The 19,430-nt window shown below is 49.1% G+C and overlaps 1 protein-coding gene across 2 annotated transcripts in view; it reads right to left on the reverse strand.

The window, feature by feature from the left end:
- The window catches only part of otud7a (OTU deubiquitinase 7A), a 126,016-nt gene that overhangs the window by 34,873 nt on the left and 71,713 nt on the right, over positions 1–19,430 (reverse strand). For both annotated transcript variants that reach the window (XM_036963346.1, XM_036963345.1), the window contains exons 8-9: positions 2,307–2,419; positions 1,489–1,616 (exon numbers count right to left, since the gene is read on the reverse strand). In XM_036963346.1, coding sequence (XP_036819241.1) covers positions 1,489–1,616; positions 2,307–2,419 — 241 coding nt within the window. The remainder of the gene's footprint in view (positions 1–1,488; positions 1,617–2,306; positions 2,420–19,430) is intronic.

Below are 19,430 nucleotides of genomic sequence, written 5' to 3' on the forward strand. Positions count from 1 at the left end.
GGTCTCTACAGTACATAGCATCTAGCCACAACTACAATGGGTCTCTACAGTACGTAGCATCTAGCCACCACTACAATGGGTCTCTACAGTACATAGCATCTAGCCACCACTACAATGGGTCTCTACAGTACGTAGCATCTAGCCACCACTACAATGGGTCTCTGCAGTACATAGCATCTAGACACCACTATAATGGGTCTCTGCAGTATGTAGCATCTAGCCACCACTACAATGGGTCTCTGCAGTACGTAGCATCTAGCCACCACTACAATGGGTCTCTGCAGTATGTAGCATCTAGCCACCACTACAATGGGTCTCTACAGTAAGTAGCATCTAGCCACCACTACAATGGGTCTCTGCAGTACATAGCATCTAGCCACCACTACAATGGATCTCTGCAGTATGTAGCATCTAGACACCACTATAATGGGTCTCTACAGTATGTAGCATCTAGACACCACTATAATGGGTCTCTGCAGTACGTAGCATCTAGCCACCACTACAATGGGTCTCTGCAGTACGTAGCATCTAGCCACCACTACAATGGGTCTCTACAGTACATAGCATCTAGCCACCACTACAATGGGTCTCTGCAGTACGTAGCATCTAGACACCACTACAATGGGTCTCTGCAGTATGTAGCATCTAGCCACCACTACAATGGGTCTCTGCAGTATGTAGCATCTAGCCACCACTACAATGGGTCTCTGCAGTACGTAGCATCTAGCCACCACTACAATGGGTCTCTGCAGTACATAGCATCTAGACACCACTACAATGGGTCTCTGCAGTATGTAGCATCTAGCCACCACTACAATGGGTCTCTGCAGTACATAGCATCTAGCCACCACTACAATGGGTCTCTGCAGTACATAGCATCTAGACACCACTACAATGGGTCTCTGCAGTACATAGCATCTAGCCACCACTACAATGGGTCTCTACAGTACGTAGCATCTAGCCACCACTACAATGGGTCTCTGCAGTACATAGCATCTAGCCACAACTACAATGGGTCTCTGCAGTACGTAGCATCTAGCCACCACTACAATGGGTCTCTGCAGTACATAGCATCTAACCACCACTACAATGGGTCTCTGCAGTATGTAGCATGGCGTGTGTACTCACCCTCTCCCCCTGAGTCCCGTAGCATGGCCTGTGTACTCCCCCTCTCCCCCTGAGTCCCGTAGCATGGCCTGTGTACTCACCCTCTCCCCCTGAGTCTCGTAGCATGGCGTGTGTACTCACCCTCTCCCCCTGAGTCCCGTAGCACGGCGTGTGTACTCACCCTCTCCCCCTGAGACCCGTACCATGGCCTGTGTACTCACCCTTTCCCCCTGAGTCCCGTAGCATGGCCTGTGTACTCCCCCTCTCACCCTGAGTCCCGTAGCATGGCGTGTGTACTCACCCACTCCCCCTGAGTCCCGTAGCATGGCGTGTGTACTCACCTTCTCCCCCTGAGTCCCGTAGCATGGTGTGTGTACTCACCCTCTCCCCCTGAGTCCCGTAGCATGGTGTCAGCCACCACTATGATTGGTCGACGCAGCACGTGAGCCAAGACAAACACATGAAACTCCTCCAGACTCTCATACACAGGGTCCTCTGAGTTATCCACCCTGCGTCGAGACACAACCCCTGTCAGACACTCACAAATCATTTAGATCTACTGGGTAAACATTTTAAAATATATACCTCTAATGTTGGCTGATATTTAAATGTCAAGTGTGTGTATCTGTGTGTGTGTGTCTGTGTGTGTGTGTCTGTGTGTGTGTGTCTGTGTGTGAATCATGGCCCATGACAACTCCTCAGAGTCCATAGTCTTTTACATAGCCTAGCATCCTGCTTTAGCAGGTGTGATCTGATTGGCCCATAGACACCATCATAACTGATCTGATATTGACCTATAGACAACATCATAACGGATATGGTATTGACCTATAGACACCATCATAACTGATCTGGTATTGACCTATAGACACCATAGTCAGGGCTTTATACAGACATCAACCAGACACCATCATAACTGATCTCGTATTGACCTATAGACACCATCATAACTGATCTGATATTGACCTATAGACACCATCATAACTGATCTGATATTGACCTATAGACACCATCATAACTGATCTGGTATTGACCTATAGACACCATCATAACTGATCTAGTAGTCAATGACCCATGACAGTCTCATAACTCGGCTATCCAACAGTAAACTAGTTTGGTGCTCACTGCTCTCCGTTGTGTGTGTGTGTGTGTGTGTGTGTGTGTGTGTGTGTGTGTGTGTGTGTGTGTGTGATACTCACCCTACAGTATTGTTGTTGTTCTTGCTGCTGTGTGTACGTGGTTCACTAGAAGCTAGTTTCAGCAGCTCGTTCCATTCTCTCTCCCATTCCTCCTCCGTGTACACCAGCCCTGACTGAGGAGAGAAAACATAGAGGGTTACACACACACACACACACACACACACACACACACACACACACACACACACACACACACACACACACACACACACACACACTCAAATCAAATGTTGATCTTGCTGTTGATGGCATAGTGCCTCATTTGGAGGGGGTACAGGGCCTCATTTGGAGGGGGTACAGGTCTCATTTGGAGGGGGTACAGGGTCTCATTTGGACGGGGTACAGGGCCTCATTTGGAGGGGAACAGGGTCTCATTTGGAGGGGGTACAGGGCCTCATTTGGAGGAGGTACAGGGTCTCATTTGGAGGGGTATAAGGGCCTCATTTGGAGGAGGTACAGGGCCTCATTTGGAGGAGGTACAGGGCCTCAATTGGAGGAGGTACAGGGCCTCAATTGGAGGGGGTATAAGGGCCTCATTTGGAGGGGTATAAGGGCCTCATTTGGAGGAGGTACAGGGCCTCATTTGGAGGAGGTACAGGGCCTCAATTGGAGGAGGTACAGGGCCTCATTTGGAGGAGGTACAGGGCCTCATTTGGAGGGGGTACAGGGCCTCAATTGGAGGAGGTACAGGGCCTCATTTGGAGGGGGTACAGGGTCTCATTTGGAGGGGGTACAGGGTCTCATTTGGACGGGGTACAGGGTCTCATTTGGACGGGGTACAGGGCCTCAATTGGAAGAGGTACAGGGCCTCATTTGGAGGAGGTACAGGGCCTCAATTGGAGGAGGTACAGGGCCTCATTTGGAGGAGGTATGGGGCCTCATTTGGAGGGGGTACAGGGCCTCAATTGGAGGAGGTACAGGGCCTCATTTGGAGGAGGTACAGGGCCTCATTTGGAGGGGGTACAGGGCCTCAATTGGAGGAGGTACAGGGCCTCATTTGGAGGGGGTACAGGGTCTCATTTGGAGGGGGTACAGGGTCTCATTTGGACGGGGTACAGGGCCTCAATTGGAGGAGGTACAGGGCCTCATTTGGAGGAGGTACGGGGCCTCAATTGGAGGGAGTACAGGGCCTCATTTCATAGATGCACTGGGTGGAGCCTGAGCCCTTTCTAATACATCTACTGTCTCCTACAGCACTGGGGCCGGTGTGTATGTGTGTGTGTGTGTGTGTGTGTGTGTGTGTGTGTGTGTGTGTGTGTGCGTGCGTGCGTGTGAGTGTGTGTCCTACAGCCCTTTCCGGTCTAAATGAGTCAGCAGACATAGAACAGTAGGTGTTGACTGAGCAGAGCATGGCACCACACAGAAAACGTACGTCATCACAGCCACCTGGGGTGTGTGATCAAGTGGCGAATCAAATCACAACACAAAGACGTTGGCACAGCAGAACAAAAGCATGCCCAGCACAAGTCAACAGGTTTCTGCTTTACACTGAACCCCCCCACCCCCCCTGTCCACCCCACCCATAGGGTTGTTAACCAGGACCCATAGGGTTGTTAACCAGGACCCAGAGGGTTGTTAACCCAGACCCATAGGGTTGTTAACCAGGATCCATAGGGTTGTTAACCAGGACCCATAGGGTTGTTAACCAGGACCCATAGGGTTGTTAACCAGGACCCATAGGGTTGTTAACCAGGACCCAGAGGGTTGTTAACCAGGACCCATAGGGTTGTTAACCAGGATCCATAGGGTTGTTAACCAGGACCCATAGGGTTTCACCAGGACCCAGAGGGTTGTTAACCAGGACCCATAGGGTTTCACCAGGACCCAGAGGGTTGTTAACCAGGACCCATATGGTTGTTGACCAGGACCCATAGGGTTATAACAAGGACCGAGAGGGTTTTCACAAGGTCCCATAGGGTTATAACCAGGACCCATAGGGTTGTTAACCAGGACCCATAGGGTTGTTGACACGAACAGGACCCAGAGGGTTGTTAACCAGGACCCAGAGGGTTGTTAACAAGGACCCAGAGGGTTTTGACCAGGACCCATAGGGTTGTTAACCAGGACCCAGAGGGTTGTTAACCAGGACCCATAGGGTTGTTAACCAGGACCCAGAGGGTTGTTGACCAGGACCCAGAGGGTTGTTGACCAGGACCCAGAGGGTTGTTGACCAGGACCCAGAGGGTTGTTAACCAGGACCCAGAGGGTTGTTGACCAGGACCTACATGGTTGTTAACCAGGACCCAGAAGGTTGTTAACCAGGACCCAGAGGGTTGTTGACCAGGACCCAGAGGGTTGTTAACCAGGACCCAGAGGGTTGTTGACCAGGACCCAGATGGTTGTTGACCAGGACCCATAGGGTTGTTGACCAGGACCCAGAGGGTTGTTAACCAGGACCCAGAAGGTTGTTAACCAGGACCCAGATGGTTGTTGACCAGGACAAAGAGGGTTGTTAACCAGGACCCAGAAGGTTGTTAACCAGGACCCAGAGGGTTGTTGACCAGGACCCAGAGGGTTGTTGACCAGGACCCAGAGGGTTGTTAACCAGGACCCAGAAAGTTGTTGACCAGGACCCAGAGGGTTGTTGACCAGGACCCAGAGGGTTGTTGACCAGGACCCAGAGGGTTGTTAACCAAGACCCAGAGGGTTATAACCAGGACCCAGACGGTTGTTAACCAGGAACCAGAGGGTTGTTGACCAGGACCCAGTGGGTTGTTAACCAGGACCCAGAGGGTTATAACCAGGACCCAGGTGGCTGTTGACCAGGACCCAGAGGGATGTTAACCAGGACCCAGAGGGTTTTCACCAGGACCCATAGGGTTTTGACCAGGACCCATAGGGTTTTGACCAGGACCCAGAGGGTTTTCACCAGGACCCATAGGGTTTTGACCAGGACCCATAGGGTTTTGACCAGGACCCAGAGGGCCTTGAACAGAACCCATAAGGGTTGTTGTCCAGGACCCATAGGGTTGTTCACCAGGACACATAGGGTTGTTAACCAGGACCCAGAGGGTATTGAACAGGACCCATAAGGGTTGTTGAACAGGACCCAGAGGGTTGTTAACCAGGACCCAGAGGGTTGTTGACCAGGACCCAGAGGGTTGTCAACCAGGACCCAGAGGGTTGTTGACCAGGACCCAGAGGGTTGTTAACCAGGACCCAGAAGGTTGTTAACCAGGACCAAGAGGGCTTTGAACAGGACCCATCAGGGTTGTTGACCAGGACCCAGAGGGTTGTTAACCAGGACCCAGAGGGTTGTTTACCAGGACCCAGAGGGTTGTTAACCAGGATCCAGAAGGTTGTTAACCAGGACCCAGAAGGTTGTTGACCAGGACCCAGAAGGTTGTTAACCAGGACACAGAGGGTTGTTGACCAGGACCCAGATGTTTGTTAACCAGGACCCAGAGGGTTGTTAAACAGGACCCAGAAGGTTGTTAACCAGGACCCAGAGGGTTGTTAACCAGGACCCAGAAGGTTGTTAACCAGGACCCAGAGGGTTGTTGACCAGGACCCAGAGGGTTGTTAACCAGGACCCAGAGGGTTATAACCAGGACCCAGAAGGTTGTTAACCAGGAACCAGAGGGTTGTTGACCAGGACCCAGTGGGTTGTTAACCAGGACCCAGATGGTTATAAGCAGGACCCAGAGGGTTATAAGCAGGACCCATAGGGTTTTGACCAGGACCCATAGGGTTTTGACCAGGACCCAGAGGGCTTTGAACAGGACCCATAAGGGTTGTTGCCCAGAACCCAGAGGGTTGTTCACCAGGACCCATAGGGTTGTTAACTAGGACCCAGAGGGCATTGAACAGGACCCATAAGGGTTGTTGAACAGGACCCAGAGGGTTGTTAACCAGGACCCAGAAGGTTGTTAACCAGGACCCAGAGGGTTGTTGACCAGGACCCAGAGGGTTATAACCAGGACCCAGAGGGTTGTTAACCAGGACCCAGAGGGTTGTTAACCAGGACCCAGAAGGTTGTTAACCAGGACCCAGAGGGTTGTTGACCAGGACCCAGAGGGTTATAACCAGGACCCAGAGGGTTGTTAACCAGGACCCAGAGGGTTGTTGACCAGGACCCAGAGGGTTGTTAACCAGGACCCAGAAGGTTGTTAACCAGGACCCAGAGGGTTGTTGACCAGGACCCAGAGGGTTGTTAACCAGGACCCAGAGGGTTGTTGACCAGGACCCAGATGGTTGTTGACCAGGACCCATAGGGTTGTTGACCAGGACCCAGAGGGTTGTTAACCAGGACCCAGAAGGTTGTTAACCAGGACCCAGATGGTTGTTGACCAGGACAAAGAGGGTTGTTAACCAGGACCCAAAAGGTTGTTAACCAGGACCCAGAGGGTTGTTGACCAGGACCCAGAGGGTTGTTGACCAGGACCCAGAGGGTTGTTAACCAAGACCCAGAGGGTTATAACCAGGACCCAGACGGTTGTTAACCAGGAACCAGAGGGTTGTTGACCAGGACCCAGTGGGTTGTTAACCAGGACCCAGAGGGTTATAACCAGGACCCAGATGGCTGTTGACCAGGACCCAGAGGGATGTTAACCAGGACCCATAGGGTTTTCACCAGGAACCATAGGGTTTTGACCAGGACCCAGAGGGCCATGAACAGGACCCATAAGGGTTGTTGTCCAGGACCCATAGGGTTGTTCACCAGGACACATAGGGTTGTTAACCAGGAACCAGAGGGTATTGAACAGGACCCATAAGGGTTGTTGAACAGGACCCAGAGGGTTGTTAACCAGGACCCAGAGGGTTGTTGACCAGGACCCAGAGGGTTGTCAACCAGGACCCAGAGGGTTGTTGACCAGGACCCAGAGGGTTGTTAACCAGGACCCAGAAGGTTGTTAACCAGGACCAAGAGGGCTTTGAACAGGACCCATCAGGGTTGTTTACCAGGACTTAGAGGGTTGTTAACCAGGACCCAGAAGGTTGTTAACCAGGACCCATAGGGTTTTGACCAGCACCCATAGGGTTGTTAACCAGGACCCAGAGGGTTGTTCACCAGGACCCATAGGGTTGTTAACCAGGACCCAGAGGGTTTTGAACAGGACCCATAAGGGTTGTTGACCAGGACACAGAGGGTTGTTAACAAGGACCAAGAGGGTTTTGACCAGGACCCAGAGGGTTGTTGACCAGGATGCAGAGGGTTGTTAACCAGGACCCATAGGGTTGTTAACCAGGACCCAGAGGGTTTTGACCAGGACCCAGAGGGTTGTTGACCAGGACCCAGAGGGTTATAACCAGGACTCAGAGGGTTGTTAACCAGGACCCAGAGGGTTGTTGACCAGGACCCAGAGGGTTGTTAACCAGGACCCAGAAGGTTGTTAACCAGGACCCAGAGGGTTGTTGACCAGGACCCAGAGGGTTGTTAACCAGGACCCAGAGGGTTGTTGACCAGGACCCAGATGGTTGTTGACCAGGACCCATAGGGTTGTTGACCAGGACCCAGAGGGTTGTTGACCAGGACCCAGAAGGTTGTTAACCAGGACCCATAGGGTTTTGACCAGCACCCATAGGGTTGTTAACCAGGACCCAGAGGGTTGTTCACCAGGACCCATAGGGTTGTTAACCAGGACCCAGAGGGTTTTGAACAGGACCCATAAGGGTTGTTGACCAGGACACAGAGGGTTGTTAACAAGGACCAAGAGGGTTTTGACCAGGACCCAGAGGGTTGTTGACCAGGATGCAGAGGGTTGTTAACCAGGACCCATAGGGTTGTTAACCAGGACCCAGAGGGTTTTGACCAGGACCCAGAGGGTTGTTGACCAGGACCCAGAGGGTTATAACCAGGACCCAGAGGGTTGTTAACCAGGACCCAGAGGGTTGTTGACCAGGACCCAGAGGGTTGTTAACCAGGACCCAGAAGGTTGTTAACCAGGACCCAGAGGGTTGTTGACCAGGACCCAGAGGGTTGTTAACCAGGACCCAGAGGGTTGTTGACCAGGACCCAGATGGTTGTTGACCAGGACCCATAGGGTTGTTGACCAGGACCCAGAGGGTTGTTAACCAGGACCCAGAAGGTTGTTAACCAGGACCCAGATGGTTGTTGACCAGGACAAAGAGGGTTGTTAACCAGGACCCAAAAGGTTGTTAACCAGGACCCAGAGGGTTGTTGACCAGGACCCAGAGGGTTGTTGACCAGGACCCAGAGGGTTGTTAACCAAGACCCAGAGGGTTATAACCAGGACCCAGACGGTTGTTAACCAGGAACCAGAAGGTTGTTGACCAGGACCCAGTGGGTTGTTAACCAGGACCCAGAGGGTTATAACCAGGACCCAGATGGCTGTTGACCAGGACCCAGAGGGATGTTAACCAGGACCCAGAGGGTTTTCACCAGGAACCATAGGGTTTTGACCAGGACCCAGAGGGCCATGAACAGGACCCATAAGGGTTGTTGTCCAGGACCCATAGGGTTGTTCACCAGGACACATAGGGTTGTTAACCAGGACCCAGAGGGTATTGAACAGGACCCATAAGGGTTGTTGAACAGGACCCAGAGGGTTGTTAACCAGGACCCAGAGGGTCGTTGACCAGGACCCAGAGGGTTGTCAACCAGGACCCAGAGGGTTGTTGACCAGGACCCAGAGGGTTGTTAACCAGGACCCAGAAGGTTGTTAACCAGGACCAAGAGGGCTTTGAACAGGACCCATCAGGGTTGTTGACCAGGACCCAGAGGGTTGTTAACCAGGACCCAGAAGGTTGTTAACCAGGACCCATAGGGTTTTGACCAGCACCCATAGGGTTGTTAACCAGGACCCAGAGGGTTGTTCACCAGGACCCATAGGGTTGTTAACCAGGACCCAGAGGGTTTTGAACAGGACCCATAAGGGTTGTTGACCAGGACACAGAGGGTTGTTAACAAGGACCAAGAGGGTTTTGACCAGGACCCAGAGGGTTGTTGACCAGGATGCAGAGGGTTGTTAACCAGGACCCATAGGGTTGTTAACCAGGACCCAGAGGGTTTTGACCAGGACCCAGAGGGTTGTTGACCAGGACCCAGAGGGTTGTTAACCAGGACCCAGAGGGTTGTTGACCAGGACCTACAGTGTTGTTAACCAGGACCCAGAGGGTTGTTCACCAGGACCCATAGGGTTGTTAACCAGGACCCAGAGGGTTGTTGACCAGGACCCAGAGGGTTGTCAACCAGGACCCAGAGGGTTGTTGACCAGGACCCAGAGGGTTGTTAACCAGGACCCAGAAGGTTGTTAACCAGGACCAAGAGGGCTTTGAACAGGACCCATCAGGGTTGTTGACCAGGACCCAGAGGGTTGTTAACCAGGACCCAGAAGGCTGTTAACCAGGACCCATAGGGTTTTGACCAGCACCCATAGGGTTGTTAACCAGGACCCAGAGGGTTGTTCACCAGGACCCATAGGGTTGTTAACCAGGACCCAGAGGGTTTTGAACAGGACCCATAAGGGTTGTTGACCAGGACACAGAGGGTTGTTAACAAGGACCAAGAGGGTTTTGACCAGGACCCAGAGGGTTGTTGACCAGGACGCAGAGGGTTGTTAACCAGGACCCATAGGGTTGTTAACCAGGACCCAAAGGGTTTTGACCAGGACCCAGAGGGTTGTTGACCAGGACCCAGAGGGTTGTTAACCAGGACCCAGAGGGTTGTTGACCAGGACCTACAGTGTTGTTAACCAGGACCCAGAGGGTTGTTAACCAGGACCCAGAGGGTTGTTAACCAGGATCCAGAAGGTTGTTAACCAGGACCCAGAAGGTTGTTGACCAGGACCCAGAGGGTTGTTAACCAGGACACAGAGGGTTGTTGACCAGGACCCAGATGTTTGTTAACCAGGACCCAGAGGGTTGTTAAACAGGACCCAGAAGGTTGTTAACCAGGACCCAGAAGGTTGTTAACCAGGACCCAGAGGGTTGTTGACCAGGACCCAGAGGGTTGTTAACCAGGACCCAGAGGGTTATAACCAGGACCCAGAAGGTTGTTAACCAGGAACCAGAGGGTTGTTGACCAGGACCCAGAGGGTTGTTGACCAGGACCCAGTGGGTTGTTAACCAGGACCCAGATGGTTATAAGCAGGACCCAGAGGGTTATAAGCAGGACCCATAGGGTTTTGACCAGGACCCATAGGGTTTTGACCAGGACCCAGAGGGCTTTGAACAGGACCCATAAGGGTTGCTGCCCAGAACCCAGAGGGTTGTTCACCAGGACCCATAGGGTTGTTAACTAGGACCCAGAGGGCATTGAACAGGACCCATAAGGGTTGTTGAACAGGACCCAGAGGGTTGTTAACCAGGACCCAGAAGGTTGTTAACCAGGACCCAGAGGGTTGTTGACCAGGACCCAGAGGGTTATAACCAGGACCCAGAGGGTTGTTAACCAGGACCCAGAGGGTTGTTGACCATGGCCCAGAGGGTTGTTAACCAGGACCCAGAAGGTTGTTAACCAGGACCCAGAGGGTTGTTGACCAGGACCCAGAGGGTTGTTAACCAGGACCCAGAGGGTTGTTGACCAGGACCCAGATGGTTGTTGACCAGGACCCATAGGGTTGTTGACCAGGACCCAGAGGGTTGTTAACCAGGACCCAGATGGTTGTTGACCAGGACAAAGAGGGTTGTTAACCAGGACCAAAAAGGTTGTTAACCAGGACCCAGAGGGTTGTTGACCAGGACCCAGAGGGTTGTTGACCAGGACCCAGAGGGTTGTTAACCAGGACCCAGAGGGTTGTTGACCAGGACCCAGAGGGTTGTTGACCAGGACCCAGAGGGTTGTTAACCAAGACCCAGAGGGTTATAACCAGGACCCAGATGGTTGTTAACCAGGAACCAGAGGGTTGTTGACCAGGACCCAGTGGGTTGTTAACCAGGACCCAGAGGGTTATAACCAGGACCCAGATGGCTGTTGACCAGGACCCAGAGGGATGTTAACCAGGACCCAGAGGGTTGTTAACAAGGACCCAGGGGGTTATAACCAGGACCCATAGGGTTTTCACCAGGACCACAGCAATACTCAGCACTAGAATAATAATTTTATCACAGGGTTGATTATTGCCATAATGTGGTAGTGTCCATGTTGGGGAGGTTATTGAGGGGGAGGTGGGATGATATCAGATGAATGTATCACCATGTTGGGGAGGTTATTGAGGGGGAGGTGGGATGATATCAGATGAATGTATCATCATGTTGGGGAGGTTATTGAGGGGGAGGTGGGATGATATCAGATGAATGTATCATCATGTTGGGGAGGTTATTGAGGGGGATGATACCAGATGAATGTATCACCATGTTGGGGAGGTTATTGAGGGGGATGATATCAGATGAATGTATCATCATGTTGGGGAGGTTATTGAGGGGGATGATATCAGATGAATGTATCATCATGTTGGGGAGGTTATTGAGAGGGATGATATCAGATGAATGTATCATCATGTTGGGGAGGTCATTGAGGGGGATGATATCAGATGAATGTATCATCATGTTGGGGAGGTTATTGAGAGGGATGATATCAGATGAATGTATCATCATGTTGGGGAGGTCATTGAGGGGGATGATATCAGATGAATGTATCATCATGTTGGGGAGGTTATTGAGGGGGAGGTGGGATGAAATCAGATGAATGTATCATCATGTTGGGGAGGTCATTGAGGGGGATGATATCAGATGAATGTATCATCATGTTGGGGAGGTTATTGAGGGGGATGATATCAGATGAATGTATCATCATGTTGGGGAGGTTATTGAGGGGGAGGTGGGATGATATCAGATGAATGTATCACCATGTTGGGGAGGTTATTGAGGGGGAGGTGGGATGATATCAGATGAATGTATCACCATGTTGGGGAGGTTATTCAGGGGGAGGTGGGATGATATCAGATTAATGTATCATCATGTTGGGGAGGTTATTGAGGGGGATGATATCAGATGAATGTATCATCATGTTGGGGAGGTTATTGAGGGGGATGATATCAGATGAATGTATCACCATGTTGGGGAGGTTATTGAGGGGGATGATATCAGATGAATGTATCACCATGTTGGGGAGGTTATTGATGGGGATGATATCAGATGAATGTATCACCATGTTGGGGAGGTTATTGAGGGGGATGATATCAGATGAATGTATCACCATGTTGGGGAGGTTATTGAGGGGGATGATATCAGATGAATGTATCACCATGTTGGGGAGGTTATTGAGGGGGATGATATCAGATGAATGTATCATCATGTTGGGGAGGTTATTGAGGGGGATGATATCAGATGAATGTATCACCATGTTGGGGAGGTTATTGAGGGGGATGATATCAGATGAATGTATCATCATGTTGGGGAGGTTATTGAGGGGGATGATATCAGATGAATGGAACATCATGTTGGGGAGGTTATTGAGGGGGATGATATCAGATGAATGTATCACCATGTTGGGGAGGTTATTGAGGGGGATGATATCAGATGAATGTATCATCATGTTGGGGAGGTTATTGAGGGGGCTGATATCAGATGAATGTATCATCATGTTGGGGAGGTTATTGAGGGGGATGATATCAGATGAATGTATCACCATGTTGGGGATGTTATTCAGGGGGATGATATCAGATGAATGTATCATCATGTTGGGGAGGTTATTGAGGGGGAGGTGGGATGATATCAGATGAATGTATCATCATGTTGGGGAGGTTATTGAGGGGGAGGTGGGATGATATCAGATGAATGTATCATCATGTTGGGGATGTTATTCAGGGGTATGATATCAGATGAATGTATCATCATGTTGGGGAGGTTATTGAGGGGGATGAAATCAGATGAATGTATCGTCATGTTGGGGAGGTTATTGAGGGGGAGGTGGGATGATACCAGATGAATGTATCGTCATGTTGGGGAGGTTATTGAGGGGGATGATACCAGATGAATGTATCGTCATGTTGGGGAGGTTATTGAGGGGGATGATATCAGATGAATGTATCATCATGTTGGGGAGGTTATTGAGGGGGAGGTGGGATGATACCAGATGAATGTATCACCATGTTGGGGAGGTTATTGAGGGGGAGGTGGGATGATACCAGATGAATGTATCATCATGTTGGGGAGGTTATTGAGGGGGAGGTGGGATGATATCAGATGAATGTATCATCATGTTGGGGATGTTATTGAGGGGGATGATATCAGATGAATGTATCATCATGTTGGGGAGGTTATTGAGGGGGAGGTGGGATGATATCAGATGAATGTATCACCATGTTGGGGATGTTATTGAGGGGGATGATATCAGATGAATGTATCATCATGTTGGGGAGGTTATTGAGGGGGATGAAATCAGATGAATGTATCATCATGTTGGGGAGGTTATTGAGGGGGATGATATCAGATGAATGTATCACCATGTTGGGGAGGTTATTGAGGGGGAGGTTGGATGATATCAGATGAATGTATCACCATGTTGGGGAGGTTATTGAGGGGGAGGTTGGATGATATCAGATGAATGTATCATCATGTTGGGGAGGTTATTGAGGGGGAGGTTGGATGATATCAGATGAATGTATCACCATGTTGGGGAGGTTATTGAGGGGGAGGTTGGATGATATCAGATGAATGTACGTGTCAGGTGGGACTATTTGTTTGCTGTCTAGATGTATTGAGTTTGACTATGTTGTGGAATGTGAGTGCGTATTGCACAGGAACAGCTGAGGCTGCTTTTGCCTTGGGTGGAACCAGAAATACCCATTTCCTACCCAGACAAAGATCACACTAACACACCATGCCAGCTCCTTTAGAGCAGCTTTTGGCGTGTCTGTAAGACGCTTGGGGTTATCACTCCTGCATTTCCACAGACCCTGTACCCAAAATACAGGTAGCAGGTCTGAGTGAATGGATCTCTGTAGGTATCAGGTCAGTGTGAATGGTTCTCTGTAGGTATCAGGTCAGTGTGAATGGTTCTCTGTAGGTATCAGGTCAGTGTGAATGGTTCTATGTAGGTATCAGGTCAGTGTGAATGGTTCTCTGTAGGTATCAGGTCAGTGTGAATGGATCTCTGTAGGTATCAGGTCAGTGTGAATGGTTCTCTGTAGGTATCAGGTCAGTGTGAATGGTTCTCTGTAGGTATCAGGTCTGAGTGAATGGTTCTCTGTGGGTATCAGGTCAGTGTGAATGGTTCTCTGTAGGTATCAGGTCAGTGTGAATGGTTCTCTGTAGGTATCAGGTCAGTGTGAATGGTTCTCTGTAGGTATCAGGTCAGTGTGAATGATTCTATGTAGGTATCAGGTCAGTGTGAATGGTTCTCTGTAGGTATCAGGTCAGTGTGAATGATTATCTGTAGGTATCAGGTCAGTGTGAATGGTTCTCTGTAGGTATCAGGTCAGTTGGCGGTACAGGAGGACTGGAGTTGGACTGTTGGGGGTACTGGAGGACTGGAGTTGGGCTGTTGGGGGTACAGGAGGACTGGAGTTGGGCAGTTGGGGGTACTGGAGGACTGGAGTTGGGCTGTTGGGGGGTACTGGAGGACTGGAGTTGGGCTGTTGGGGGTACAGGAGGACTGGAGTTGGGCTGTTGGGGGAACTGGAGGACTGGAGTTGGGCTGTTGGGGGTACTGTAGGACTGGAGTTGGGCTGTTGGGGGTACTGGAGGACTGGAGTTGGGCTGTTGGGGGTACTGGAGGACTGGAGTTGGGCTGTTGGGGGTACTGGAGGACTGGAAATGGGAAACACTGCTATACTATACACCCATCACACATTAAACAGCCAGTTTATATTGCCCTGTTGGGAAGGGCTGGCAAGTTCAGCACTTCACTGGACTGTTGCATGTGAACAACACATACAGCTGAAGTGGGAAGTTTACACACACTTAGGTTGGAGTCATTAAAACTTGTTTACACACACTTAGGTTGGAGTCATTAAAACTAGTTTACACACACTTAGGTTGGAGTCATTAAAACTAGTTTACATACACTTAGATTGGAGTCATTAAAACTAGTTTACATACACTTAGATTGGAGTCATTAAAACTAGTTTACATACACTTAGGTTGGGAGTCATTAAAACTAGTTTACATACACTTAGGTTGGGAGTCATTAAAACTAGTGTACATACACTTAGGTTGGAGTCATTAAAACTAGTTTACACACACTTAGGTTGGAGTCATTAAAACTAGTTTACATACACTTAGGTTGGGAGTCATTAAAACTAGTTTACATACACTTAGATTGGAGTCATTAAAACTAGTGTACATACACTTAGGTTGGAGTCATTAAAACTAGTTTACATACACTTAGGTTGGAGTCATTAAAACTCATTTTTCAACCACTCTACAAATATCTTGTTAACAAACTGTAGTTTTGGCAAGTCGATTAGGACATCTTCTTTGTGCATGACACAAGTCATTTTTCCAACAATTGATTACAGACAGATTATTTCACTTATAATTCACTGTATCACAATTCCAGTGGGTCAGAAGTTTACATACACTAAGTTGACTGTGCCTTTAAACAGCTTGGAAAATTCCAGAAAATGATGTCAGGGCTTTAGAAGCTTCTGATGGGCTAATTGACATCATTTGAGTCAATTGGAGGTGTACCTGTGGATGTATTTCAAGGTCTACCTTCAAACTCAGTGCCTCTTTGCTTGACATCATGGGAAAATCAAAAGAAATCAGCCAAGTCTGGTTCATCCTTGGGAGCAATTTCCAAACACCTGAAGGTACCATGTTCCTCTGTACAAACAATAGTACGCAAGTATAAACACCATGGGACCACGCAGCCGTCATACCGCTCAGGAAGGAGAAGCGTTCTGTCTCCTAGAGATGAACGTACTTTGGTGAGAAAAGTGCAAATCAATCCCAGAGCAACAGCAAAGGACCTTGTGAAGATGCTGGAGGAAACAGGTACAAAAGTATCGATATCCACAGTAAAACGAGTCCTATATTGACATAACCTGAAAGGCCGCTCAGCAAGGAAGAAGCCACTGCTCCAAAACCGCCATGAAAAAGCAAACTGCACACAGGGACAAAGATCGTACTTTTTGGAGAAATGTCCTCTGGTCTGATGAAACAAAAATAGAACTGTTTGGCCATAATGACCATCATCATGTTTGGAGGAAAAAGGGGGAGGCTTGCAAGCCGAAGAACACCTTCCCAACCGTGAAGCACGGGGGGTGTCAGCATCATGTTGTGGGGGTGCTTTGCTGCAGGAGGGACTGGTGCACTTCACAAAATAGATGGCTCATGAGGAAATAAAATTATGTGGATATATTGAAACAACATCTCAAGACATCAGTCAGGAAGTTAAAGCTTGGTCACAAATGGGTCTTCCAAATGGACAATGACCCCAAGCATACTTCCAAATTTGTGGCAAAATGGCTTAAGGACAACAAAGTCAAGGTATTGGAGTGGCCATCACAAAGCCCTGACCTCAATCCTATAGAAAATCTGTGGGCTGAACTGTGAGCAAGGAGGCCTACAAACTTGACTCAGTTACACCAGCTCTGTCAGGAGGAATGGGCCAGAATTCACCAAAATTATTGTGGGAAGCTTGTGGAAGGCTATCCTAAACGTTTGACCAAGTTAAACAATTTAAAGGCAATGCCACCAAATACTAATTGAGTGTATGTAAACTTCAGACCTACTGGGAATGTGATGAAAGAAATAAAAGCTGAAATAAATCATTCTCTCTACTATTATTCTAACATTTCACATTCTTAAAATAAATTGGTGATCCTAACTGACCTAAGACAGGGAATTTTTACTGGGACTAAATGTCAGAAATGGTGAAAAACTGAGTTTAAATGTATTTGGCTAAGGTGTATGTACATTTCCGACTTCAACTGTAACTACCTCAAAACACCACACAGGAAACAACATATAACCAGGCCCTAGAGCTCAGGGACCAACTTATAGAACAGAGCCCTCATCTGGAATAGCAGGTGTTGTGTGTGTGTGTGTGTGTGTGTGTGTGTGTAGTGTGTGTGTGTGTGTGTGTGTGCTGTGTGAGTGCTGTGTATGTACTGTGTGAGTACTGTGTGTGTGTGTGTGTGTGTGTGTGTGTGTACTGTGTGTGTGTGTGTGTGTGTGTGTGTGTGAGTGGGTGGGTGGGTGTGTACTGTGTGTGTGCTGTGTATGTACTGTGTGAGTACTGTGTGTGTGTGTGTGTGTGTGTGTGTGTGTGTGTGTGTGTGTGTGTGTGTGTGTGTACTGTGTGTGTGCGTGCGTGTGTTTGTGTGAGTGTGTGTGTGAGCGTGTGTGTAGTGTGTACTGTGTGTGTAGTGTGTACTGTGTATGTACTGTGTGAGTGTGTGTGTAGTGTGTACTGTGTGTGTACTGTGTATGTACTGTGTGTAGTGTGTACTGTGTGTAGTGTGTACTGTGTATGTAGTGTGTACTGTGTGTAGTGTGTACTGTGTGTAGTGTGTACTGTGTGTGTAGTGTGTACTGTGTGTGCACTGTGTATGTACTGTGCGTAGTGTGTACTGTGTGTAGTGTGTACTGTGTGTGTACTGTGTGTGTACTGTGTATGTACTGTATGTACTGTGTATAGTGTGTACTGTGTGTGTAGTGTGTGTAGTGTGTACTGTGTGTGTACTGTGTATGTAGTGTGTGTACTGTGTGTGTGTACTGTGTGTCGTGTGTACTGTGTGTAGTGTGTACTGTGTGTACTGTGTGTAGTGTGTACTGTGTGTGGTGTGTACTGTGTGTACTGTGTGTACTGTGTATGTGTACTGTGTGCAGTGTGTGCAGTGTGTGTACTGTGTGTAGTGTGTACTGTGTGTGTGTGTGTGTGTGTGTGTGTGTGTGTGTGTGTGTGTGTGTGTGTGTGTGTGTGTGTGTGTGTGTGTGTAGTGTGTGTAGTGTGTTTGTGTGAGTGTGTGTGTGTGTAGTGTGTGTGTACTGTGTGTGTGTGTGTGTGTGTGTGTGTGTGTGTGTGTGTGTGTGTGTGTGTGTGTGTGTGTGTGTGTGTGCTGTGTGAGTGCTGTGTATGTACTGTGTGAGTACTGTGTGTGTGTGTGTGTGTGTGTGTGTGTGTGTGTACTGTGTGTGTGTGTGTGTGTGTGTGAGTGGGTGGGTGGGTGTGTACTGTGTGTGTGCTGTGTATGTACTGTGTGAGTACTGTGTGTGTGTGTGTGTGTGTGTGTGTGTGTGTGTGTGTGTGTGTGTGTGTGTGTGTACTGTGTGTGTGCGTGCGTGTGTTTGTGTGAGTGTGTGTGTGAGCGTGTGTGTAGTGTGTACTGTGTGTGTAGTGTGTACTGTGTATGTACTGTGTGAGTGTGTGTGTAGTGTGTACTGTGTGTGTACTGTGTATGTACTGTGTGTAGTGTGTACTGTGTGTAGTGTGTACTGTGTATGTAGTGTGTACTGTGTGTAGTGTGTACTGTGTGTAGTGTGTACTGTGTGTGTAGTGTGTACTGTGTGTGCACTGTGTATGTACTGTGCGTAGTGTGTACTGTGTGTAGTGTGTACTGTGTGTGTACTGTGTGTGTACTGTGTATGTACTGTATGTACTGTGTATAGTGTGTACTGTGTGTGTAGTGTGTGTAGTGTGTACTGTGTGTGTACTGTGTATGTAGTGTGTGTACTGTGTGTGTGTACTGTGTGTCGTGTGTACTGTGTGTAGTGTGTACTGTGTGTACTGTGTGTAGTGTGTACTGTGTGTGTACTGTGTGTAGTGTGTACTGTGTGTACTGTGTGTACTGTGTATGTGTACTGTGTGCAGTGTGTGCAGTGTGTGTACTGTGTGTAGTGTGTACTGTGTGTGTGTGTGTGTGTGTGTGTGTGTGTGTGTGTGTGTGTAGTGTGTGTAGTGTGTGTGTGTGTGAGTGTGTGTGTGTGTAGTGTGTGTGTACTGTGTGTGTGTGTGTGCTGTGTGAGTGCTGTGTATGTACTGTGTGAGTACTGTGTGTGTGTGTGTGTGTGTGTGTGTGTGTGTGTACTGTGTGTGTGTGTGTGTGTGTGTGTGTGTGTGAGTGGGTGGGTGGGTGTGTACTGTGTGTGTGCTGTGTATGTACTGTGTGAGTACTGTGTGTGTGTGTGTGTGTGTGTGTGTGTGTGTGTGTGTGTGTGTGTGTGTGTGTGTGTACTGTGTGTGTGCGTGCGTGTGTTTGTGTGAGTGTGTGTGTGAGCGTGTGTGTAGTGTGTACTGTGTGTGTAGTGTGTACTGTGTATGTACTGTGTGAG

This window comes from Oncorhynchus mykiss, chromosome 26, assembly GCF_013265735.2.
Source record: "Oncorhynchus mykiss isolate Arlee chromosome 26, USDA_OmykA_1.1, whole genome shotgun sequence".
NCBI classification, from domain to species: domain Eukaryota; kingdom Metazoa; phylum Chordata; class Actinopteri; order Salmoniformes; family Salmonidae; genus Oncorhynchus; species Oncorhynchus mykiss.